At 43.1% G+C, this 26078-nt stretch overlaps 1 protein-coding gene across 7 annotated transcripts; it reads left to right on the top strand.

Annotated features, from left to right (window-relative positions):
- The first annotated feature begins 186 nt into the window (after window positions 1-186).
- On the top strand, window positions 187-26035 carry LOC106611700 (protein phosphatase Slingshot homolog 3). Of its 7 annotated transcripts, none has more exons than XM_014212180.2 (17): window positions 187-388; window positions 932-1085; window positions 2861-2898; window positions 3277-3463; window positions 4138-4253; window positions 4397-4465; window positions 6400-6465; window positions 7733-7915; window positions 9893-9986; window positions 10364-10492; window positions 10998-11044; window positions 11175-11321; window positions 11552-11752; window positions 13287-13464; window positions 22154-22570; window positions 22685-22783; window positions 22879-26035. In XM_014212180.2, exons 2-17 carry the CDS (start codon window positions 1038-1040, stop codon window positions 23071-23073), a joined length of 2214 nt encoding a protein of 737 aa, XP_014067655.2. In that variant the 5' UTR covers window positions 187-388; window positions 932-1037; the 3' UTR covers window positions 23074-26035. The 7 variants fall into 7 exon arrangements, with proteins under 7 accessions (XP_014067655.2, XP_014067661.2, XP_014067660.2 ...); XM_014212186.2 differs by having other exon boundaries at window positions 194-370; XM_014212185.2 differs by having other exon boundaries at window positions 194-370; window positions 865-1085.
- The last annotated feature ends 43 nt before the right edge of the window (window positions 26036-26078 follow it).

Raw genomic sequence — 26078 nt, 5'->3', positions numbered from 1 at the left:
CATCAGTTATACAACAAGTAATATGGTTCTGGAAAGTAGTCTACACTAGAAATAAAAAAAAATAACAGAATAACCGGATTGATGCAGATAATTTACAGAAGTAAAACAACATCATTTTGAGAGAGATTGGGATATTCTTAAATAAATATTGTCCTTTCCCCTTTAAGAGAACCATTCCTCCACGCCCCTCCTTGTAAGGGCATGTTTACTTTTCCGTGCCGATATATTTTCTTCCTGGTTCCATTAAATAATAAACTCTCCTTTAATTTGGATATCAGAGTGGAGCAACTTTTGCCAAAGCGAATTATTAAAAATAGCTGTCTATCGAAGCTGACTGCGTGTGAGGGAGAAGCGTCCAAATACAAAATAAGTAGGCATTTTGTCGGAAGTAGGTAATAGAGGAACTCTTGCTCGATCGTTCTCTATCACTTTCACGCTTGTTTTTAGCTAACTAGCATATGGATCAGTTGCCTATCGACTGTAAATTACGTCCTGACTAGCTTGTTAGCTAGCACAGCTTGTTGATTTGTAGTCGATCAACAGCACCGTCAACTCAAACAGAATTGATGTCTTCCATATGACATCAACTCCATGTTCTAGCTTCTCAAATGTTGGTATTTTTCAGACACGACTAGTTAGTTAGCTATTGTTTAATTGTGTGTATATATATATATATATTATGTTTTGGGGGGATCTTTGCGTGTGATGTGCACTCGAGCGCAGTACAGCCCACGATTATTTCATAACCATACGTGGACATTGTGAAGGAATGCTTGGCATGTCACTACAATGGCTATCTTCCATGTGACGCCTAACTATAACGTTACGTTTCAAATGTCCATTGACGTCTCCTCCACTATCTAGGTTGTCTGCAGAGCATACTGTATCTTTAGAAACGGGTATTTGATCATCCGCTCCAACTACGTTCCAGATTTGTGATTACATCCTCGCCACCACGCCCACATATTTGAGGAACCCCCCTGCCCGCGTCTCGCAAGACGCTTGTGAAGAACCTGCGAACCGAGCCGTGCATTGCTATGGCTCTGCTGACCCTGCACCGGCCCCCGTCCATCTCCACGGCTCCGGTGAGTCCCCTTTCCCGCGCACATCTCAATGTAGAAATACTAGACTTTTTATTTTCCATGACATTGCCTTCACATCATAACAGTGTGCGATTTGATGCACTGGCTACGCCTGCTATTGCCTATTCATCTAGAATATATCTTCTTTGATTTAATGAACAACAATCATTGCCTGAAGCTGTCCAGTGTCCTGCTTGATGTATTTATTCTATTCTCGATGTCATCAAGTCATTGTACCCTGTGGATGTCAAGGGTCTTTGATGCTCTCTGGTAGAGAAGATGGCATAGCCTCTGGAAGTAGGGCTACTGAGGGCGCTGCAGCACCCCCTGATAAATCACAATAAATACGATTTTTTTTTTGTTATTTAAAATGGTTTAATATGTTGTTCCACAAAATTAGTGCTCTAGGCCTTTATTACTCCTGTATGAGCGGAGAAAACTACTCGTCAGCAGAGCGGAGAGATATTTCGTACCCCCTGGCCCACGCCTCAACAAAATATTTCCTCTGCACCCCCCAGACAAATGTCAGCACCCCCACCCCAAAACATCGGCCATGCAGCGATAAAGCAGATAACTAGAGGGCACAACATGCCATAGATCAGTTCTTCCCAACCCTCTCCTCGTGGACCACCCAACATTTCACATATGTGTTGTAGCCCTGAACTGGCACACCCGATTCAATTAGTCAAGGGCTTGGTGATAGTTGACTAATTGAATCAGGTGTGATTACAGTCAAGGTACATTATGTCACAGTGTATCTGTATTTGTGGGTGACTACAGTAGTCAAATCTACTCCTGCTGCCTAACCCTTGAAACCACCACACCAAATGATAACAATTATCCTCCTTATGTCCTTATCATTTCTCCCCTCACTCCTTCTGTATTTCTCTCTTTCACTTCTCTTTAAACATTTTAGAGCAACTTTAATAGGCTCATTTAAACGTTGTTAATTCCAAGGCCTCTTTGGTATGTTACGAGTGTGCCAATACATCAGGCGACATTTTCACTTTTCTGTTCCCAGCTTCCCCAGGCTGGCGGACATAACTTTGCCCTACCCCCCCCCCCCGCCCGCATTCTACTGTCATTGAGTCTCAAATCTCTACTACTGTTAATTCATTTTTTTCTCCTTCTCCTCCTTTCAAACCCTCAACGCTCCTCTCCTGTCCTCTCCTGTCCTCCTCGTCTCCAGCACCCCTCTACTCTTTTTTTTCTCCTGTCTGTCTAGACATGTCAGTTGCATAACAGGTAATGTTACTGTCTCAAGTTTCACTCACTCACACTGCTAAACCCCACTCCCTCATGCATTCTGTTTTTACTCTTTTTTCCCCTCTCTGTTTTGTCTTTTCTATTCCTCTGTTTCTTATCCCCGTCTCCCTCCTTTCTCTGTGTCCCTCGGTCTTTAACTTCCGTAGTTGTTTCCTCTGCCTCTTATCTTTGTAGCTGCACATTTTACAAGTGATCCTGCTCATTCTTTCAGGACACGGCACTTTAGATTTCTCCTGTAATCAATGGAATGACTCTATAATTAAAGAGGTTTGTCACTCTGTAGTCAGCAGACTTCATCATGTAACAAAAGATGACATATTTATCAGATTGTAGATTTTCACAGTGAAGAGTTTATAACCTGGTCCCAGATCTGTTTGTGTTCTTGCCAACTCCATTGTGGTCATTGTCAAGTGAATTGCAATGATTGACAGGGAGTTTGCATGATAGCCAGTGCCAGTCCGTTTGGGCTAAAGGGTTAGTGAATTAATCATCTTTCAAATAATTTCTTGAAGGATGAAAGCATTCCAAGAAGAGGGAGACTTCAGAAAAGGTATACTTTTTGTTGTTGTTGGTCTTTTGGTTGTGAATTAAATGTTTCTATAGTTTGGATAAAATAACTACAGTTTTGATATGTATGTTGTGAACATTTGAACTTGCAGAGAAAATGTTTTATATATATATATATATATACAACTGTATATTATGTTATTGTGCAGGAATGTATGTATGTATGTATGTATTATTCCTGTATTATGAATTACTGTGCAACTGTATATTATGTTATTGTGCAGGAATGGTTGTAAATATAAACATACATACACATGTGTATGTATGTTTATATATTTACAACCATTCCTGCACAATAACATAATATACAGTTGCACAGTAATTCATAATACAGGAATAATAATTAAATCCCCCATAACAGGGAGAGCTTTGCTCTGGTCAAGGGGGCCGTCCTTCTCTTGGAAGGAGAGAGGGAGGAGCCTCATGAAGAGACATCACCCAATCACTCTCCTTCACCCCTGAAGCTGGGGGGGGGAGCTTCAGACACACAGCACAGACATCTGCATGCCATGGTGTCATTACTAAGACCAGAGGACACTATCAAACTGGTGAGACCCATCAGCTGTCACATGACCACCGGTAGAATGTATAGAATAAGCATACAATGGATAGGACTGGCATTGTGTGACGGTTTAAACTTGGGTCATCTGTGGTATGCATACCACAACACTGTGCTAGTGCTTAGATAATGCCTGGGCATCAGCTTATGGGGATAATGCAATTCTTCAGGTCTCTCTTCAGCCAGGGTTACTCATCACTGTTACGTGCTTCACCAAACCACCTCTGTTACAATTGCATGACTATAACAGGCGTGATGCCCGGAGCACTGAGTAATGTAATGTTAAAAGCATCTACTAACGGGTCACATTCATGTAATGCTTTTCACTAGGTCTCAAAGCATTATAGCAAGGATGGTATCTCGCCCTATACACCACCAACATGTAACATCCTAGATCTGGTCCCAGATCTGTTGGTGCTCTTGCCAACTCCATTGCTCATTGTCAAGCCCAAACATGTTTGGCATAACAAGGAGTTGGCGTGTTGGCACACACAGACTGGCACTCATCCACTAGTAACATCCACTTACACATTCATAAATGCCCTTTACCCCTCTCTCACCCCTTATTATGCTTATCCCACTGTTCTTCCCTCTCTCCTTCCTTCCTACCTCCCTCTCACCTCCCCTTCACCTCTCTTCTCCTACCTCCCCCTGTCCTTGCAGGCGGTGAGATTGGAGTCAGTGAGTCCAGTCAGAGTGAGGTATCTGATCGTGGTCTCCACCCTCAGTAACAAACAGGAGAGCATTCTCCTGGGCATGGACTTCCCCAACACAGACAGGTGTGTTCCATGCCATAACCATTAACATGTTTCCATGGATACATCAGATGGGTCTAGACTAGAGAACGACTTGTGTTAAAAATAAATCTAGTAAATGTTGCCAAAACCGAGGGATGAAAACAGTCTGTCTCTGTGTCTTTCAGTGATCAGTGTACTATCGGTATGGTTGTGCCCATATGGAGTGCCACACAAGTATACCTGGACGGAGATGGGTAAGAAGTGGGAGAAAACCCACTGCCATTAGAAACAGAGAAAAATGGATGTATTTCCTGAGTGCAGGAGTCAAATGAGGAAACTAGGAAATAGCTAGCTGAGCCTGTTCCACGGTTGGCCTAGCATCTTGGAGGCTGGCCAAACATAATAGTACCAATGAGTAATCTCTCTGTTTATGTACCTGAATTACATCTGTTTTTGTCACTATGTCACCCCTTATGTCAACACTTTTAACATCTGCATTCATCACATACAGTGCATTCGGAAAGTATTCAGACCCCTTGACTTTATCTACATTTTGTTACGTTACAGCCTTGTTCTAAAATGTATTAAATACAATTCTCATCAATCTACACACAATACCCCATAATGACAAAGCAAAAATAGGTTTTTAGAAATGTTTGCAAAAAAAAGAGGAAGTATCACATTTGCATAAGATTTCAGACCCTTTCCTCAGTACTTTGTTGAGGCACCTTTGTCAGCGATTTACAACCTAGAGTCTTCTTGGGTATGACGCTACAAGCTTGGCACACCTGTATTTGGGGAGTTTCTCTCATTCTTCTCTGCAGATCCTCTCAAGCTATGTCAGGTTGGATGGGGAGCGTTGCTGCACAGTTATTTTCAGGTCTCTCCAGAGATGTTCGATCGGGTTCATGTCTGGGCTCTGGCTGAGCCACTCAAGGACATTCAGAGACTTGTCCTGAAGTCATTCCTGCATTGTCTTGGCTGTGTGCTTAGGGTCGTTGTCCTGTTGGAAGGTGACCCTTCGCCCCAGTCTGAGGTCCTGAGCGCTAAAGGATGATCAATGGAAACAGGATGCACCTGAGCTCAATTTTGAGTCTTATAGCAAAGGGTCTGAATACTTATGTAAATAAGGTGTTTAAGTTTAAATTTGTAATAAATTTGCAAAAATGTCTAAACCTGTTTTCCCTTTGTCATTATGGGGTATTGTGTGTAGATTGATGTGGAAAATGTTTTATTTAGTCCATTTTAGAATAAGGCTGTAATGTAACAAAATGTTGTAAAAGTCATTGGCTTTGAATACTTTCCGAATGCACTGTAAGTACTTTATAAAGGTTTGCTAACAATGTGTTGACTGTAAAGTTTATATAGTGCTTTTGGCTGTTCTGGAATGTGGTCAGGATTGTGTTGCTCATTGACCTGAGTGTGCAGGAGTGTCGGCACAAGCAAGAAGTTTCCTTTTACCACAGATCTAGGATCAGATTACTCCACCTCCGATCTTAACTAGGAGTATGAAAGAGCTTTTGAGGACATGTTCAGATCTGGAGCTAAATAAAACCCCAGAAACAGCATTAGAGTTTTGGTTTTGTAGCCCTGCCTGTTCTGTGTAGTTGTAATGTAGAGAATATGTAGGCTAGGGCTCTATCCAGATTTTCATACCATTTCTGTACTATACTGGGGTATACGGTATTACCATAAGTAAGTACAAGGGGCGCTAATTAGAAAATTATAATAATAATGACACATTTGACTCACAAAACAATTTAGGCAACAGGGATCTTTATCCAAGAGGGAATTGAATGTCGGCTCCAACCAAGAGGATTTATCTAGACACTTAGCTAGTAAGTTAACAAACCAAATGGTTAGCTGCAGTCCTGAACTGCATATCATTTTTTGGACACATCTTAGACTTCTTATAGTTGTACTCAACTTTATATTCTTTGGGATTTCAACATTTTTTTTTATACCAGCTGGATTTTGAAATACCCCCTTAAATGGTATATTCGGCCAAGCCTAGTTATAGGGCTCACATGCTGTGTGTCTGTTTGATACAGACGGTCTTTGATCTGACACTCACACCCACAGACTGGTTTCTGCCATCAGCAGGCTCACACAGTTAACGGTGTTCTCTCTCTCATTCTCACACCATCCATCTGTCTTGCACACATTCTCTCTCAATCTCCCTCCTCAGTGGGTTCAGTGTCACGTCAGCAGAAGAGACAAGAATCTTCAAGCCTGTTTCCATACAGACCATGTGGTAGGTTTTATTCAAGCCTGTTTCCATACAGACTGAGTTTTAGGTTTTATTCAAGCCTGTTTCCGTACAGACTTTAATTCTGTTTCCATAAAGTAAACACACACACACACACAATATTCCTTTTCAGTACTGTAATAGAATGACCTACAACCTCTACGCTTTCATCTGTCATGGCCTTGCCTCTTCCCGTGTGTAGGTCCTGCAGGGGTGGCCAACTCCAGTTGTCGAGGGCCTTATTGATGTCACACTTTTTCAGTGGTGTAAAGTACTTATGTAAAAATACTTGAAAGTACAACTTAAGTAGTTTTTTGGGGTATCTGTACTTTTATATTTTTGACTACTTTTACTTAACTACATTCCTAAAGAAATTATGTACTTTTTACGCCATACATTTTCGCTGATACTCAAAAGTACTCATTACATTTTGAATCGTTAGCAGGACAGAAAAATTGTCTAATTCACACACTTATCAAGAAAACATCCCTGGTCATCCCTACTGCCTCTGATCTGGCGGACTCACTAAACACACCTGCTTCATTTGTAAATGATGTCTGAGTGTTGGAGTGTGCCCCTGGCTATCGGTACAAAAAATAATTAAATCCAAGAAAATGGTGCCGTCTGATGCCACTTTTTCTCCACAATTTCGTGATATCCAATTGGTAGTTAGTCTTGTCCCATCGTCGGAGGAAACACCGTACAAACTGGCTACCGTGTCAGCGTGCATGCGTCCGGCCCGCCACAGGAGTCGCTAGAGTGGCCAAACCCTCCCTGAACCCGGACAACGCTGGGCCAATTGTGTGCCGCCTCATGGGTCTCCTGGTTGCGGCCAGCTGCGACACAGACTGGGATTGAACCCAGATCTGTAGTGACGCCTCTAGCGCGGCGATGCAGTGCCTTAGACCGCTGCGCCATTCAGGAGGCCTACTTTTGATACTTAAGTACATTTTAGCAATTACATTTACTTTTTATACTTAAAACCAAATACATTTAGACATTTACTCAAGTAGTATTTTACTGGGTAACTTTTACTTTAGTCATTTTCTATTAAGATATCTTTACTTTTACTCAAGTATGACAATTGGGTACGTTTCCACCACTGCACTTTTTCTCCATCCCTAGCCAACACAGCTGATTAATCAAATTGCATTCTAAACTGAAGATCATGATTAGGTGATTATTGGAATCAGGTGTGTTAGCTGGGGCAAAACTGTGACGCCAATCAGGCCCTCGCCACCCCTGCGCCTAATGTGTCTTTCGCTGTCCCCAGGTCAGTGCTGCAGGCGCTGCATGGCTGCTGTGAGCGGGCGGTGAAGGGTGCAGTGATTCCAGGCTGTGGGCTGGACTGGGCCCAACACTACTATGGGCATGTGGAGTCTAATCGCCTCTGTCTAAACGAGTGGGGAGCCATGACAGGCCTGGAGTCAATCAGGAGGGACAGCGCCGGACAGAGGTGTGTCTATTTATTTTTGACACCCTAGGGGGCGCGGCAATGCTGCCTGACCCTGAGCTCACCTGCGTGAATTGTTTGTTATATTGTTTGTTTATAGTGTTTGTTATATTCTTTGTTTTTATAGTTATCGTTACATTTTGTTTAGTTTTATCGACATCTAAGTGCGTCGCAAGTTTAACAGTATTGTTCGTAGCATGTGTGACGACCTTAATCCTAATCGCTGTAATATGCGGAGAACTTTACAATCACTCCCAGAGGTTGTAGAGATTCCGTGAGTAAATCAACCACCATCACCTACTCATGAGTTTCTGCTCTCTTTCCGAGATAAAGCTCACACTCCAAAACAGCATTGCCTTGCCTGATGGTTGTTCTACAAAGTCAAAAAGGGGAGCTAAGAGGCGAGGCTCAAGAGGTGGTATCGGGAACAGAGTACGGAGGCTGGGAAGCCGTCACCCGCTCCCTGTTCCTGATACCACCTCTTGAGCCCTGTGAAATGTGCGGTCATTAAATAACAAACTGGATGAGTTAGCGGCAAGGGCTACATTTGAAGAGGACTTTAGGGGAAGTAATTTAATTTGCTTTACAGAAACGTTGCTCAAGCAGGACCAGGCTGTATCACGACCGGTCGTGATTGGGACTCCCATAGGGCGGCGCACAGCGTCGTCCGGGTTTGGCCGGTGCAGGCCGTCATTGTAAATAAGAATTTGTTCTTAATTGACTTGCCAAGTTAAATGTGAACATTGATGGCTACACTGTCTTTAGAGCAGATCGAGACACAACGTCACAAATCAATGTATCTTTGTAGAGAATACTTGGGCCACGCTGTGTAATGTGATTGGACTAGTGTGCACCAGGCACCCATCGGTAACATTCTATCTACCACACGAGTTCGGACAAATTACCATTATTCTGGTCTATGTGCCTGGACCTAGGATAAAGTGGAGCAGAGGTTCTGTACAGGCAAGACAAGCATGGGAAGGGCTTAATGCAATGATGGGAAGAAAATAGAGAACGATAATATGTCAGACTGTTCAACCTTTGTAAATGACCTAAACTGGTTTTATGTTAGACGAATGTAAACAAATATGTGCAAGTATCCCCAAATCCTCTCTGGTTCAGATAAGAGAACGAGGTGGCCTCATGCTTCATGTCACACAAAGCATCGGGCCCAGACGGACTATGGGGCAAGTACTGTAGGTCTGCGCCGACCGGCTTAAGGGAGTGCTCACACGACTGTTTCAACTCCTGATGAGCACCTGTACAGTGCCAAAATCCTGGAAGGTGTCGACCAAATGAGGGGCCAAATGACTTTCGACCTGTGGCCCTCACACCACTTTTGGACAAATGCATGGAAAGGGTTGTTAGTAAGCACCTTAACCTTTCCATAGCAGATCAACTGGATCTGTTAGTTTGCCCATAAGACACAGAGGAGGACTGAGGATGCTACCCTGACCTTGGTGAACATGGTGGCTAGTAACCTTCATCATGCGAAATCACATTTTATTTATTGATTTTAGTTCAGCTTTTAATACAATGCAAATACACACTGCTGAAACGACTACTGGACCTGAATATCAATGGAGGCCTCGCAGGTTGGATCAAGGACTTTTTAACTGATCGCCTACAGAGGGTCCTCATGAATGGGGCCCCCTCTGTTGAACTGACCCTGAACACAGGGGTGTGTCCTTTCACTGTTGTTCTCTATCTACACTAATGAGCTGAAGATCCAAGGAAGCAATGTGAGCCTTTTCAAGTATGAGGATGACATGGCTCTGGTAGAACTCTATAAAAAAATGTTTAAAGCAAGGTGACACCTGTTCTTAATCAGGAAATTAAAGGGGTTTGGGGTCAGCCAGGGTGTTCTGGAGAGGATCCTCACATTCAATATGATGGACAAAGTTTTATTCTATGTCTGTGGGTGTGTGTTGGTGAACTGTGTAAGGGGAAGCGGGTAGTGATACTCTTGTCTCTGCACAGCTCGTCGGAGAGGGTGTCTGTGGAGAGGCAGATCAAAGAGGAACTCCGAGACATCATGAGAACAGAGGACCTGGAAAACATCACCTCCAAACAGGTACCACAGAGAAGGACAAGAAATGTGATGTTATATATTGGAACAAGCCCCAAAGTATGCAAGAAGACCAATACTTGTCAAGGTCACAGACAAACAATGGCTGACATAGCTGTCTGAAATACAAGTAGAAGTAAATACATTTTCTGGTAATATAGAGGCAGTCTGTCTACAGTCTGTGACCTAAATTAATGACTTGAAGAGTTTTGTGTCCGGATCTATGACACCTCACTTGTAACACAAACCTTTTGAACCAGCCAAGTCACAACCAGAGCTCACCACCCCTTATAACCTCGTGGATGGATTGAATTCCCAGAGGGTGCAAACATGGCGTTGTGCTGTTGATCAGTTGGCCATCCTCTTCCTGTCTCCTTCCCTAGGTCCGCAGTGCCCTGGAGACCAGGATAGGCATGGATATGAAGAACTACAAGGAATACATCGACAACGAAATGATGGTCACCATGGCGCAGATGGACAAGCCCTCCAAAATATTTGACTATTTGTTCCTGGTGAGTCCCATCTGACTCTGTCACATTTGACCTTTGGCTTATGCCACTCAGCAGTAGCCCCTAACCACAGCTCTGGAATCAGATGCCACTCAGCAGTATCCACTCAGCAGTAGCCCCTAACCTTAATCATGAGGTTGTAAAGAGTATATGACACTGGACCAGTTGTTGTAAGGAAATCTCCTCGGGGCTGATCATGACAGGAAGTAAATGTTTACATTTGAGTCATTTAGCAGATGCTATTATCCAGAGTGACTTCCAGTAGTGAGTGCATAAAGTTCATACATTTTGGTACTGGTCCCCCTGTGAGTATCAAACCTACAACCCTGGCATTGTATGTGCAATGCTCTATGAACTGAGCCACGGGAAGTGTGCTGCAACCAAGAGTATGTCGCATGACTCGAACTTCCCTTTTCAGAGCCTAGTGTTGACAGCTGTTGAATATAAAGCTCTGGCCCTCTAGTGTCCCCTCGTCTTCAGTGAATAAGGCTCTGTCTCTCTCTTTTAGGGGTCTGAGTGGAATGCTGCCAACTTTGAGGAGCTACAGAAAAACAAGTAAACCTTTCATTTACTGTGTTGGTGTGCGTATGCTCTTGTTATTGACTTGTATAAGGTGAGTGTGCAAACAAGCAAGCCAAAGTGTTGTGTGGTTGCTCGGTAACTTAAGTTTCTGCCAACGTTTCAGTGTGGGCTACATCCTGAACATTACGCGGGAGATCGATAACTTCTTCCCAGAGTCCTTCAGCTACATGAACATCAGGGTTTATGACGTGGAGGCTACAGACCTGCTGTCACACTGGAAAGACACATACACCTTCATCAACACAGCCAGGTAGTCCCACCCTCCTCTTCCTCCTCCCCTCTCTCTCCTATACGTTCTCCCTGCATTGTACTGTAACGATATGGCTTTGACATAGATTTGTTTTTTCTATAAATCTTTTTTTTACTGTTTGAATGTTCTGTAACGTTGTGCCCCCCTGGATAAACCAGCGACAGTCGCACAATGACACTCTCCATCGTAGTCGCACAATGATAACACAGCCCCTCTCTCCCCCCATACAGGCAGAGTGGCAAGGCGGTGCTGGTGCACTGTAAGATGGGCGTGTCTCGCTCTGGGTCCACAGTGGTGGCGTACGCCATGAAGCAGCAGCGCTGGCCCCTGGAGGTGGCTCTGTCCTACGTCAGGGACCGCAGGCCCATCGTCCAGCCCAATGTCGGCTTCATGAAGCAACTCCACACCTACAGCGGCATCCTTAACGCCAGGTCAGCATATTCATTTATCGTGTGTTTGGTTTGTGTGTGTGACTTTATTTTTATTTCACCTTTATTTAACCAGGTCGGCTAGTTGAGAACAAGTTCTCATTTACAACTGTGACCTGGCCAAGATAAAGCACAGCAGATTGACACACAAAACAGTTACACATGGAATAATCAAACATACTGTAGAAAAAGTACAGTGTGTAAATGAGGTAAGATAAGGGAGTTAAGGCAATAAATAGGCCATGGTGGCGAAGTAATTACAATATAGCAATTAAACACTGGAATGGTAGATGTACAGAAGATGACTGTGTAAGTAGAGATACTGTGGTGCAAAGGAGCAAGATAAATAAATACAGTATGGGGATGAGGTAGGTAGATAGATGGGCTATGTACAGGTGCAGTGATCTGTGAGCTGCTCTGACAGCTGGTGCTTAAATCTAGTAAGGGAGATATGAGTCTCCAGCTTCAGAGATTTTTGCAGTTCGTTCCAGTCATTGGCAGCAGAGAACTGGAAGGAAAGGCGGCCAATCGAGGAATTGGCTTTGGGGGTGACCGTGCTGGAGCACGTGCTGCTATGGTGACCAGTGAGCTGAGATAAGGCGGGGCTTTAACTAGAAGAGACTTGTAGATGACCTGGAGCCAGTGGCTTTGGAGATGAATATGAAGCAAGTGCCAGCCAACGAGAGTGTACAGGTCACAGTGGTGGGTAGTATATATGGGGCTTTGGTGACAAAACAGATGGCACTGTGATAAACTGCATCCGATTTGCTGAGTAGAGTGTTGGAGGCTATTTTATAAATAACATCGTCGAGGATCGGTAGGATGGTCAGTTTTACGAGGGTGTGTTTGGCAGCATGAGTGAAGGATGCTTTGTTGCAAAATAGGAAGCCAATTCTAGATTTAATTTTGGTTTGGAGATGCTTAATGTGAGTCTGGAAGGAGAGTTTACAGTCTAACCAGACACCTAGAATATGTGGACAACTACAAATACCTAAGTTAAAACCGTCCAGAGTAGTGATGCTGAGTGGGCGGGCAGCGATCGGTTGAAGAGCATGCATTTAGTTTTACTTGCATTTAAGAGCAGTTGGAGGCCATGGAAGGAGAGTTGTAAGGCATTGAAGCTCCTCTGGAGGTTAGTTAAGTGTCCAAAGAAGGGCCAGAAGTATACAGAATGGTGTCATCTGCGTAGAGGTGGATCAGAGAATCGCAAGCAGCAAGAGCGACATCATTGATGTATACAGAGAAGAGTCGGCCTGAGAATTGAACCCTGTGTTCCCCCCACAGAGACTGCCAGAGGTCCGGACAACAGGCCCTCCGATTTGACTCACTGAACTCTGTCTGAGAAGTAGTTGGTGAACCAGGCGAGGCAGTCATTTGAGAAACCAAGGCTGTTGAGTCTGCCAATAAGAGTGTGGTGATTGACAGTCGAAAGCCTTGACCAGGATCGATGAATATGGCTGCACAGTAATGTCTCTTATCGATGGCGGTTATGATATCGTCGACATCACCTGTATGTTCACTGTACCCTCCATTCCAGTCAGCAGCGCCACAGTGCTCTCTGGAGGCGGATGTCGCGAGAGAAGAGAAAGAGGTCTGCTGCTTCACGCAGCAACGAGGAGGAGGAGGAGGAGGAGGAGGAGGAGGAGAGTGATGACGAGGAGGAGGATGAAGAAGAGATGGAGAGTCCGGATGAAGTTGATGAGGCAGATAAAGAGGTAAAAGTTACAGAATGTTTTTGGTTAGGATTAGTGCTGTGGTGATCATTACATTTTGTCAGCCAGTAACTGTCATGCAAATGACTGCTAGTCTCATGGTAATTGACCTCAAATTAACATAAACACGTTAAGCATCTCCAAAGTATACAAACCGCCTTTAGAACAACTACTTTTTTTAAAGTCTAATAAATCCATTTAATTTACACCATCACAGTAAATCCATTATTTTAGGCAGATCTTAAGAAACATGATATGAAGAAAATGTATTTCAGAAGAACAGAATTTCATATTCTAAGTTGGCCTACTGTATGTTATCTGGCTATGCGCCATGCCAATGGCAGCCAAGGCTGTTCATTTAGCAGGCAAGATGTGCTTATAATTCCCGTGACATTATTTTATGATTTTATATTAAGAAGACTATAAGTGAACATGGCTGAATAAAATGCATCTTTTTCCTCATACGATTGCCGAGGGAGTGCGGACATGAAGCGGCTGTTCTGTGTTTAGAGTAAAAAGCTATCATGTGAAATGGCTCAGTTTCTAGCCTAGACTGCACACGCTGTTAATTAGTCTCTCATTCACAAGTAATAATAGTCTCACCCATCAGACGATTCTATATTTAATATTGTCTTTACATATTAGGGCTATAACAAATGCAGTGCGTTCGGAAACTTTTCAGATACCTTGACTTTTTCCACATTTTGTTACGTTTCAGCCTTATTCTAAAATGGATTAAATAGTTTGTTTATTCTCATCAATCTACACACATTACCCCATAATGACAAAGCAGAAACACAGGTTTTTAGCAAATGTATAATAACTGATATTACATTTACATAAGTATTCAGACCCTTTACTCAGTACTTTGATGTACCTTTGGCAGTGATTTACAACCTAGTCTTCTTGGGTATGACACTAGAAGCTTGGCACACCTGTATTTGGGAAGTTTCTTATCTGCAGATCCTCTCAAGCTCTTGCAGGTTGGATGGGGATTGTCGCTGCATTGCTATTTCCAGGTCTCTCTGCAGATGTTTGATCGGGTTCAAGTCCGGGCTCTGGCTGGCCAACGCAAGGACATTCAGAGACTTGTCCCAAAGCCACTCTTGCATTGTCTTGGCTGTGTGCTTAGTTTCCTGTAGGAAGGTGAACCTTCGACCCCAGGCAGAGTGCTCTGGAGCAGGTTTTCATCAAGGATCTCTCTGTACTTTGCTCTGTTCATCTTTCCTCAATCCTGACTAGTCTCCCAGTCCCTGCCACTGAAAAACATCCCCACAGCATGATGCTGCCACCACCATGTGTCACTGTAGGGATGGTGCTAGGTTTCCTCCAGACTTGGCATTCAGGCCAAAGAGTTCAAGCTTGGTTTCATCAGACCAAAGAATCTTGTTTCTCATGGTCAGAGTACTTTAGGTGCCTTTTTGGCAAACTCCAAGCGGGCTATCATTTGCTTTTTACTTCCGTCTGGCCACTCTACCATAAAGGCCTGATTGGTGGAGTGCTGCAAAGATGGTTGTCCTTCTGGAAGGTTCTCCCATCTCCACAGAGGAGCTCTGTCAGTGACCAATACCTTTTAAAAACAGGCTAAGATAATTATCTGGTTGATAAGCTGAACCGGGTTGGAGCCCTCAAACCGAGTCATAGCGCAACATTTCTTTATGCAATCACGTGTGAACAGAGTTTTGATGGCCTCTACCAGGCTTGATTTATTTCTCAACTCCTAATATTAGGCACAAATTGCATCGCTTTACAACAGCGTAGCCTACTCGGTAAAAGAGTCCTACATTCGCTATTAAAGTGCATTCTGATGGCATGCCCATGCAGCTGATAATGGCTCATTTTTAAATCAAAACTAATTTCACACATGCAGTGCATTCAGAAAGTATTCAGACCCATTGACTTTTTCAAAATTCAGTTAATTAAGTTACAGCCTTATTCTATAATGGTTTAAATCACATTTCCCCCCCCCCCCCCCCTCAATCTCCACACAATACCCCATAATGACAAAGCGAAAACAGGTTTTTAGAAATACCTTATTTACATAAGTATTCATACCCTTTGCTATGAGACTCAAGGAATTGTCCATGGAGCGCCGAGACAGGATTGTGTACAGGTGTAGATCTGGGGAAGGGTACCAAAAAAATGTCTGCAGCGTTGAAGGTTCCCAAGAACACAGTGGCCTCCATCATTCTTAAATAGAGGAAGTTTGGAACCACAGACTCTTCCTAGAGCTTGCCGCCCGGCCAAACTGAGCAATTTGGGGAGAAGGTCAGCGAGATGACCAAGAGACCGATGTAGCTCTCAGGGTGACCAGAGTTCCTCTGTGGAGATGGAGAACCTTCCAGAAGGACAACCATCTCTGCAGCACTCCACCAATCAGCCCTTTATGGTAGAGTGGCCAGTTTGCCAAACTGCCCCTAAAGGACTTAGACCATAAGAAACAAGATTCTCTGGTCTGATGAAAACAAGATTGAACTCTTTTTGTCAATGTCAATTGTCACGTCTGGAGGAAACCAGGCACCAATCATCACCTGGCCAATACCATCCCTACGGTGAAGCATGGTGGTGACGGCGTCATGCTGTGCGGCTGTTTTTTCAGCGGCAGGGACTGGGAGACTAGTCATGATGAACGGAGCAAAGTACAGAGATTCTTGATGAAAACCTGCTCCAGAGCGCTCAGGACCTCAGACTGGGGTGAAGGTTCACCTTCCAACAGGACAACGACCCTAAGCACACCGCCAAGACAACGCAGGAGTAGCTTCAGGACAAGTCTCTGAATGTCCTTGAGTAGCCCACCCAGAGCACCGACTTGAACCCGATTGAACATCTCTGGAGAGACCTGAAAATAGCTGTGCAGCGACGCTCCCTATCCAACCTGACAGAGCTTGAGAGGATCTGCAGAGTGGGAGTGACTCCCCAAATACAGGTGTGCCAAGCTTGTAGAGTCATACCCAAGAAGACTAGGCTGTAATCGCTGCCGAAGGTGCTTCAAAGTACTGAGTATTCATGAATACTTGTTTAAACATCTCAAGGATGATCAATGGAAACAGTATGCACCGGAGTTCACTTTCGTGTCTTATAGCAAAGGGTCTGAATACTAATGTAAATAAGGTATTTCTTTTTTTAAAAACCTCTTTGCTTCGTCATTATGGGGTATTGGGTAGGTCATTTTTTTCCACCCTCAATGTAATCCATTTTAGAATAAGGCTATAACGTAACAAAAAGTGAAGGGGCCTGAATGCTTTCCGAATGCACTTTATATCTCAAAGCCATAGCCTACCAGATACTTTGGTTAAAAAAGGTCCCCAGCTGTCCATATGGAGAGTTGGCAAATACATGTAACACATACAGAAAGCTGAGACCCTTGTCTCCAACAGTATTTGCTTTCAAAACGATTTTCCTGCAGTTGCAACTTGAAATGTTGCAATAACATGTTTTTCTCCCTCTACTGTGGGAGAGTGTCTCACTTGGAGCGTGGAGTGGTTTGGTGGATGGATGAGACATTTCGAATAATAGCGGTCTATTTAAATATAAAAATGTGGAAATTGAATGCCATGGTCAATACATGCGTGTTTTCAGAATGCAAAATTTGAGGCATGAAACATTTTTGAGCGTGGACAAGGGCAGTATTCTACTATTACAACTAGAGGTCGACGGATTATGATTTTTCGATACCGATTATTGGAGGAACAAAAAAAGCCGATGCCGATTGAGAGAGAAAAGGGGAAAAAAATATATATTTATATAAATATATATTTAATAATACTGAATGAACACTTATTTTAACTTAATATAATACATAAATAAAATCAATTTAGTCTCAAATAAATAATAAAACATGTTTAATTTTGGTTTAAATAATACAAAAACAAAGTGTTGGAGAAGAAAGTAAAAATGCAATATGTGCCATGTAAAAAAGCCAACGTTTAAGTTCCTTGCTCAGAACATGAGAACATATGAAAGCTGGTGATTCCTTTTTAACATGAGTCTTCAATATTCCCAGGTAAGAAGTTTTAGGTTGTAGTTATTATAGGACTATTTCTCTATATACGATTTGCATTTCATATACCTTTTGACTATTGGATGCACTATAGTATTGCCAGCCTAATCTTGGGAGTTGATAGGCTTGAAGTCATAAACAGCGCAATGCTTGAAGAGCTGCTGGCAAATGCAGGAAAGTGTTGTTTGAAGGAATGCTTACGAGCCTGCTGCTGCATACCACCGCTCAGTCAGCCTGCTATATCAAATCATAGACTTAATATAATAACACACAGAAATACGAGCCTTAGGTCATTAATATGTTCAAATCTGGAAACTATAATTTAGAAAACAAAACGTTTATTCTTTCAGTGAAATACGGAACCGTATAAATATTGCTGTTACATTGCACAACCTTCAATGTTATGTCATAATTATGTACAATTCTGGCAAATTAATTACGGTCTTTGTTAGGAAGAAATGGTATCACAGTTGGCAACGAGCCAGGCGGCCCAAACTGCTGCATATACCCTGACTCTGCTTGCACAGAACGCAAGAGAAGTGACACAATTTCCCTAGTTAAAAGAAATTAATGTTACCAGGCAATATTAACTAAATATGTAGGTTTAAAAATATATACTTGTGTATTGATTTTAAAAGGCATTGATGTTTATGGTTAGGTGCACATTGGTGCAACGATAGTGATTTTTTTTTTTTTTACGAATGCGCTTGTTAAATCACCCGTTTGGCGAAGTAGGCTGTGATTCTATGATAAATTAAAAGGCACCGCATCGATTATATGCAACGCAGAACAAGCTAGATAAACTAGTAATATCATCAACCATGTGTATTGATGTCAGTGGTTAGAGGGCCTGGTACTCTGCGTTCTTTTGTCCATTAGCAACTTAATGACCATTAGTAGCATACGAAACCTGCTAACCCCATCAGCGCCTTTCATTTATAGAGAACCGTTTTGGAGTAGCCTAGTTACCTTGACTTAATGGTCACATGGGATTTGACTGCGGTCATTTTTTTTATTTAACCTTTTTTTATTGTGCTAGTCAGTTAAGAACAATTCTTATTTACAATGACGGCCTACCAAAAGGCCTCATGCGGGGATGAGGGCTGGGATTAAAAATATAGGACAAAACGCATGACGACAACACTACATGGAGACCTAAGACGACAACATAGCATGGCAGCAGCACAAAACATGGTACAAACATTATTGGGCACAGATAACAGCACAAAGGGCAAGAAGGTAGAGACAACAATGCATCACGCAAAGCGGCCACAACTGTCAGTAAGCGTGTCTATGATTGAGTCTTTGAATGAAGAGATTGAGATAAAACTGTCCAGTTTGAGTGTTTTGTTGCAGGTCGTTCCAGTCGCTAGCTGCAGCGAACTGAAAAGGGGAGCGACCCAGGGATGTGTGATTTGGGGACTTTTAACATAATGTGACTGGCAGAAGGGGTGTTGTATGTGGAGGATGAGGGCTGCTGTAGATATCTCAGATAGGGGGGAGTGAGGCCTAAGAGGGTTTTATAAATGAGCATCAACCAGTGGGTCTTGTGACGGGTATACAGAGATTACCATTTTACAGAGGAGTATAGAGTGCAGTGATGTGTCCTATAAGGAGCATTGGTGGCAAATCTGATGGCCGAATGGTAAAGAACATCTAGCCACGCGAGAGCACCCTTACCTGCCGATCTATAAATTACTTCTCCGTAATCTGGCATGGGAAGGCTGGTCATATGAATCAGGGTTAGTTTGGCAGCTGGGGTGAAAGACTGCTAACGATATAGGAAACCAAGTCTAGATATTACTTTAGCCTGCAGCTTTGATATGTGCTGAGAGAAGAACAGTGCCGTCTAGCCATACTCCCAAGTACTTGTATGAGGTGACTACCTCAAGTTCTAAACCCTCAGAGGTAGTAAAAACACCTGTGGGGAGGGGCATTCTTCTTACCAAACCACATGACCTTTGTTTTGGAGGTGTTCAGAACAGGGTTAAGGGCAGAGAAAGCTTGTTGTAGAGCGTTTAACACAACATCCGGGGAGGTGCCAGCTGAGTATAAGACTATCATCTGCATATAAATGGATGAGAGAGCTTCCTACTGCCTGAGCTATGTTGTTGATGTTAATTGAGAAGAGCGTGGTGCCCAGAATTGAGCCTTGGGGTACACCCTTGGTGGCAGGCAGTGGCTGAGACAGCAGATGTTCTGACTTTATACACTGCACTCTTTGAGAGAGGTAGTTGGCAAACCAAGCCAAAGATCTCTGAGACACCAATACTCCTCAGCCGGCACACAAGAATGGAATGGTCTACCGCAGGTATTCCCAAACTGGGGAATGCCGTCGGGGGTACGCCAAATTATATAGATTAAATCGTGTTTTTTTTTCTTCACATTTTCAAACAGTACATTTCATATTTTCCAACGGGGCTATACATTTTGGGTGAGTTTTTTTTTTTTTTTTCCCCCCCAAGAGTAGCCTCATTCCACTGCCAAAAAGAAAATTAAACCATCTAGTATTCAGCGAATTAACACAATGTCAAATACAGTTAGCCTAGTAAAATAATTAACATCCAATCACATTAACTGTTACTCTCTCGCGGGAAACCTTCACTCTTGCGCAGATATTTAGAAACGAAACCAGACAATTTGCAAAATAAGCCACGTGAGTTTGAGCGAGAATAAAGACGACTTTCGAGTAGTAAGACCTGTATAAAAGCAACAGATACCATTTAATAAAAAGGGTCTGGAAGCGTCTTATATGGTGAGCTACCGAGTGGCTAGGACAGGCAAGCCCCATACTATAGTGGAGGACTTAATTATTCCTGCTGCTGCGGATATGGCTGGGACAATGCTGGGGGAAAAGGCCCAAAAAACTATACAGACAATATATTCATCAAACAGCACTGTTTCACGACGCATCAATGACATGGCAGGAGATATTTTGAAACAATTACTACGCATACAAGCAAGTGAATTATATGCGTTACAGCTGGATGAGTCACCAGATGTGGCGGGCCTGGCACAGCTCCTTGTATATGCCCGTTGTTATATTTATGGGGGTCAATTAAGGAAGACATCCTCTTCTGGAAACCAGGACAATATGAGAGGATATTTTTAAAGTACTGGACAGCTTTGTGACATCAAATGGACTTTGGTGGTCAAGATATGTTGGTATCTGTACTGATGGTGCAAAAGCCATGACAGGGAGACATAGTGGAGTGGTAACAAGCGTGCAAGCAGTTGCTCCCGATGCCACTTGGGTACACTGCAGCATCCACCTAGAGGCTCTTGCTGCCAAGGGAATGCCTGACAGCTTGAAAGATGTTTTGTACACTACAGTGAAAATGGTTAACTTTGTTAAAGCAAGGCCTCTGGACACATGTATTTTCTGCATTATGCAATGATAGGGGCAGCGACCATGTAACGCTTTCACAACATACAGAAGTGCGCTGGTTATCAAGGGGCAAAGTATTGATGTTTTTTATAAATTGAGAGTTGCGCTTAGTTTTGTTTACTGGCCATTTTCACTTGTCTGACTGCTTGCATGATGACGTTTCTCACACGACTGGCCTATCTGGGTGTTTATTTATTTTGTTTCTCGCCTGAATTATCTGATTCTAGGATTACAGGGACTCCAACTATATTCAACGTGCGTGACAAAATTGAGGCTATGATTAAGAAGTTGGAGCTCTTCTGTCTGCATTAACAAAGACAACACACAGGTCTTTCCATCATTGTATGGTTTTTTGTGGTTGTGTGTGTGCAAATTAACTCAATCTTACGGACAATGTGATATAGCGATGCACCTGAGTGAGCTGGATGCGCAATTACACAGGTACATTCCCGAAATGGACAACACAAACTGGATTCGTTACCCCTTTCATGCCCTGCCTCCAGTCCACTTCCCGATATCTGAACAAGAGAGCCTCATCAAAATTGCAGCAAGCGGTTCTGTGAAAATTTAATCAGAAGCCACTGCCAGGTTTCTGGATTGGGCTGCGCTCAGTTTCATCGTGCCATTAAGACACTGATGCTCTTTGCAACCACGTACTTATGTGAGATTGGCTTCTTGGCCCTCACTAGCAGGAAAACAACTAAATACAGGCACAGACTGTATGTGGAAAATGATTTTAAGACTGACTCTCTCCAATACAAACCAACATTGCAGAGTTGTGCATCCTTTCAAGCACACGCTTTTCATTAACCTGTGGTGAGTCACTCACAATTTTTGATGAACAAAGGTTTTATATGTAAGATGGCTAAATAAAGAGCAAAATTATTAGTGCCCTGGTCCTATAAGAGCTTTTTATCACAACCCGGCTCATGGGAAGTGACAAACTCACTCATTCTTTGTTTAATAAATGTATTGTGTGTGGGGCAGGCTTACAATGATGGCAAAAAAACATTTGAGAGTGCGCTGACCTCTGGTGCTAGAGGGGGAACGCAGCTGGAGGTTGAATGTTTGAAGGGGTACGAGACTAAAGTTTAGGAACCACTGGTCTACCATATCAAAAGCTTTGGTCAATAAAAATAGCAGCACAACATTGCTTAGAATCAAAGGCAATGGTGACATCAAGGTCATGACACGTCACAGTAACAGCCCTAGTTAGGATGATATTGTGAAGATACAGATTATTTGTATTTTGTGAATCCTTTTGAGGTGCAATCAAAAGACTTCTCAATCTCTGTCTTGACTAGGTATTTGAAGACCCTGCCCCCAAGGTTGAGACTGGCGCAGAAGCTTCACTCACGGAACCGGCTTCCCAACTCACGGAACCGGCTTCCCAACTCACGGAACCGGCTTCCCCAATCACGGAACCGGCTTCCCCACTCACGGAACCGGCTTCCCCACTCACGGAACCGGCTTCCCCACTCACGGAACCGGCCTCCCCACTCACGGAACCGGCTTCCCCACTCACGGAACCGGCCGCCCCACTCACGGAACCGGCCGCCCCACCCACGGAACCGGCCGCCCCACCCACGGAACCGGCCGCCCCACCCACGGAACCGGCCGCCCCACCCACGGAACCGGCCGCCCCACCCACGGAACCGGCCGCCCCACCCACGGAACCGTCTGCAGCCAATCCCCTCATCACTGTACACGACAGTGACAAGGTGGGCAACCTCTCTTACAAGTGACATGACAAAACCTTTTCTAACATTTATATTACATTGAACCAATGTCAAAACCAACCTGTTTATCCATCTTTAATATCCTCCCTTCTCTAGGCGTCCTCTCAGAGCCCCAGTCGCAGTGGCAGGATGAACCTCTTCTCTCTCATGCAGTCCATCAACGAACTGGACGATGAGGACCTAAGGAATGAACAGGTAAGAGGAGGAAAAGATGGAGAAGAGGTGAAAGAGAAAAGAAAGCTACCATTTTTCTTACCCTTTCTTACCTTTTTTATTATTCGGCGATGTAGATTGCTAACAGTCACCGGCGGTCTCCAGGGCAGCGGAGGCGGAGTCATGGACGGAAGGGCCTCATGCATCAGAGGGCCCATGTGGACGTTTCACCTGAGCCAAGCAGCCTATCAGGTCCCAGAAAATGTGAAGGGGCGGGGCCAAGTAAACCTGAGTCCAGGGAAGGAGATACCAAGATGATGGAAGGCCGGTAGAGAGAGAGAGAAGGGGAGAATGGATGGAGAAAGAAGCCTAGAGTAGACACTAATAGGAAGAGATTAAATGTTCTGCCTTCTTTCAAGCTATAAACATGAAAGAATCACCCAAAGATATTTATATACATCATACTACTTAAGCCTTGTTCACACTGCAGGCCTTAAAGCTAAAATCAGTGTTTTTCAATTCTGTTTTGGAATACTAACTGTCCAAACAGCAAGTTACAAGTGACCAAATCAGATTTGTGTTTGTTCAGACAGCAGTCCATTTGCTTACATGGCTACACTAGTTGCCATAGTAATGATGGGTGTGTGCGTGCAGTGGTGTAGGCGGATTGGTGGTGTAGCAATGAGTCCTTTTTGACTAGCCAAGGCAGTCAACTAGCACATTCACTAATTAGTAAACAATTAACAAGCTCGTTAGCTACCACGTTCTTGTCAAACTGTCAACAGAGTGGCTAGCAAGCAACGAGATATGCCAAATAAGTCTAAAAACCATTTGCGGGCAAATAAATCTGATTTGACCGTTCAGACACAAGTTGCATGGCCAGGAATCTGATTGGTACCTGATTTCAACCAACCTACGAAGGTGTTTTGAAATGTGGCTTGAAATATGTTTCTGTTCATACTGCAGGAAAAAGAACAGATTTGAATCGTATATGCATTTTTTTTTTTAGTTACTTCAAACTGCCAATGTGAACAAGGCTTTAGACTCCCAATTATCATAGCATTATACACGGAGTATACAAAACATTCATCGTGGCATGGACTCCACAAGGTGTCAAGCGTTCCACAGGGATGCTGGCATATGTTGACTTCAATTTTCGCCACAGCTGTCAAGTTGGCTGGATGTCCTTAAACACAAGAAACTGAGTGTGAAAAACCCAGCAGCGTTGCAGTTCTTAACACACTCAAACCGGTGCACCTGGCACCTTACACCGTTCAAATGCACTTAAATATTTTGTTTTACTGATTTCACCCACTGAATGGCACACAAACACAACCCTCGTCTCAAGGCTTAAATCCTTTAACCGGTCTCCTCCCCATCTACACTGATTTGAAGTGGTAACCTCAATAAGGGATCATAACCTTCTCCTGGATTCACATGGTCAGTCTGTCATGGAAAGAGGTGTTCCTAATGTTTTGTACACTCGGTGTATAATTTGGTTATTTAAGCGTCATTCCTTTTGCACAGTATTTCCTTTTTGGTTATTTTAATATATCACAAACTGTTCCCCAACACATTTACACTCCATTGGGAGTGATGGCTCACTTTTTTTGTCACTGCAGTATTACGACACCAATAATTATGTGTACGACCAAAGCTTAGTATTTCTGGTTAGACTTACCTACTGTCACTGAAGTTGGAATGTATGTACATTATCATACCGTATGTGTAGTGTGCCCCCCTTCTCTCCTCATGACCTATGACCTCTATGGTCTCATGATATCTATGCAATAATTCATTTGTCTTCTCTGAATTTGAGGCTTCCAGTTCAGGTTGTGTATTTTAAGTGCCCTTATTTTATGGATTTTCTTTTTTACAAACGCACATACAAGCTAGATCTTTTTAGAGTTTATGAAAATGGCATGCTAATTCATGCTGGCTCAATGATCCAAAACTTGAATTTTCTCACAGAGGTTTCAAAATAGTAATATTGAGTGACTGTTTTAAGCTGTGTTATTATTCTGGACCAATTCATGTCCAATCCAAGGGCACCAGACTGTTTGCCAATGTGTTCCTCTGTGCCAATGAACTTTCTGTCCTTGAGTTTTAGGGCCCAATTCAATCAGATCTGCTTTAGCAGACAGCCGCGGAGCTAATGTTTTGACGGTGTTGGAGGTGGAACTGCGTTAGAGCTGTCAAATCCACAAGTGGCTCCCAGCATGCAGTCGCATTAAGAAAAAACACATGCAGACTTGTTTACAAGTTCGAACACTGGAATGTAATCTACACCTCGATTACACTGATAGAAATCCTCATTTTGTTTAATGATTTTTCAATTTGAGCATAATTATTTCTATATAGCCTTCACGTTCTCATTCTGAACTTCTAATGTGAGTGCGGCGGATGTGGCTTTGTTACAATGATCGAGCAGCTGCTCACTGATTTGACAGTTCCACTCACCTGCGACACCACCAAAACATCCGCTAAGCGGTTGCCTGCTATCGCCGGTTAACGCTTGAACTGATTGAATGTAGGCGTTAATCTAAAGACAACAGATTTGAGGATCATTAGAAAACTTGGGTGTTAAATCCCTTAAAGTTATTGGAATGTTTTTATTTATTTTTTTAAACATTTCACTGTCGTTCCACAAATAGCCTTGCTGTAAGAGTGCCTTGGACGGGGGACCCAAAAACCAAGTTATTTCCTGAACACACAGACCCTGATTTAAAGTATTTTATAATATCTACGGTATCTTGCTATTTCTCCGAGCTGGTGGCTTTTTTTCATATTGATTAAAGGTTTGTCTTGTTCCTTGCTTGAATGGGATCATGTTATTATGTAGCTACTTGCATTGAATGCGTTCCTCTGTGTATGTCCTCTGACTTTCCTGATTATGACTAGCGTGCATGATGTTGGTCAGGTTACGGTAGGGTTTTTGTCTATCTTGGACTTTTGAGAGGATTGAGGTAGTTTTGGCATTATGTTGAAAGTTTCTGAACTTAAACTGGATGGTTCTTCCGCTCTTCATGCTGATTTCTTTATCGATCCTATATATATATATATTTTTTTTTTTTTAGTCTTCAGCTGGCTGTGTTTTTATATTCATCATTGAAACAAGTTTCCACCACATCATCCCATTGACACTGCCTGAGCCAACCTCTGCTGTACTGCAATCAAATCGATCAATGACCTGTATCTGTCATTGTTCTGGATAAGTGTTATCTCCCCCACTGTTTTCAGCACATTTGTTTACAGCGATACTGTATGAGTGAATAAATGTTTCAGAGTAACCAATGTCATGTTCATTTGTCTGCCTTTTTTAAAATTGAATTATACA

This window comes from Salmo salar, chromosome ssa09, assembly GCF_905237065.1.
Source record: "Salmo salar chromosome ssa09, Ssal_v3.1, whole genome shotgun sequence".
In the NCBI taxonomy this organism is placed as follows: domain Eukaryota; kingdom Metazoa; phylum Chordata; class Actinopteri; order Salmoniformes; family Salmonidae; genus Salmo; species Salmo salar.
The sequence above is the reverse complement of the archived record's forward strand: the minus strand, read 5'-3'. Positions and strand labels throughout refer to the sequence as shown.

Bases quoted from the DNA above. Each gene is read 5' to 3' on its own strand.
- LOC106611700 (XM_014212180.2), top strand. From the start codon at position 1,038: ATGGCTCTGCTGACCCTGCACCGGCCCCCGTCCATCTCCACGGCTCCG. The intron at 9,987-10,363 runs GTACCACAGAGA...CTCCTTCCCTAG, and splicing joins AAAACATCACCTCCAAACAG to GTCCGCAGTGCCCTGGAGAC. The intron at 13,465-22,153 runs GTAAAAGTTACA...TGTCTTGACTAG, and splicing joins TTGATGAGGCAGATAAAGAG to GTATTTGAAGACCCTGCCCC.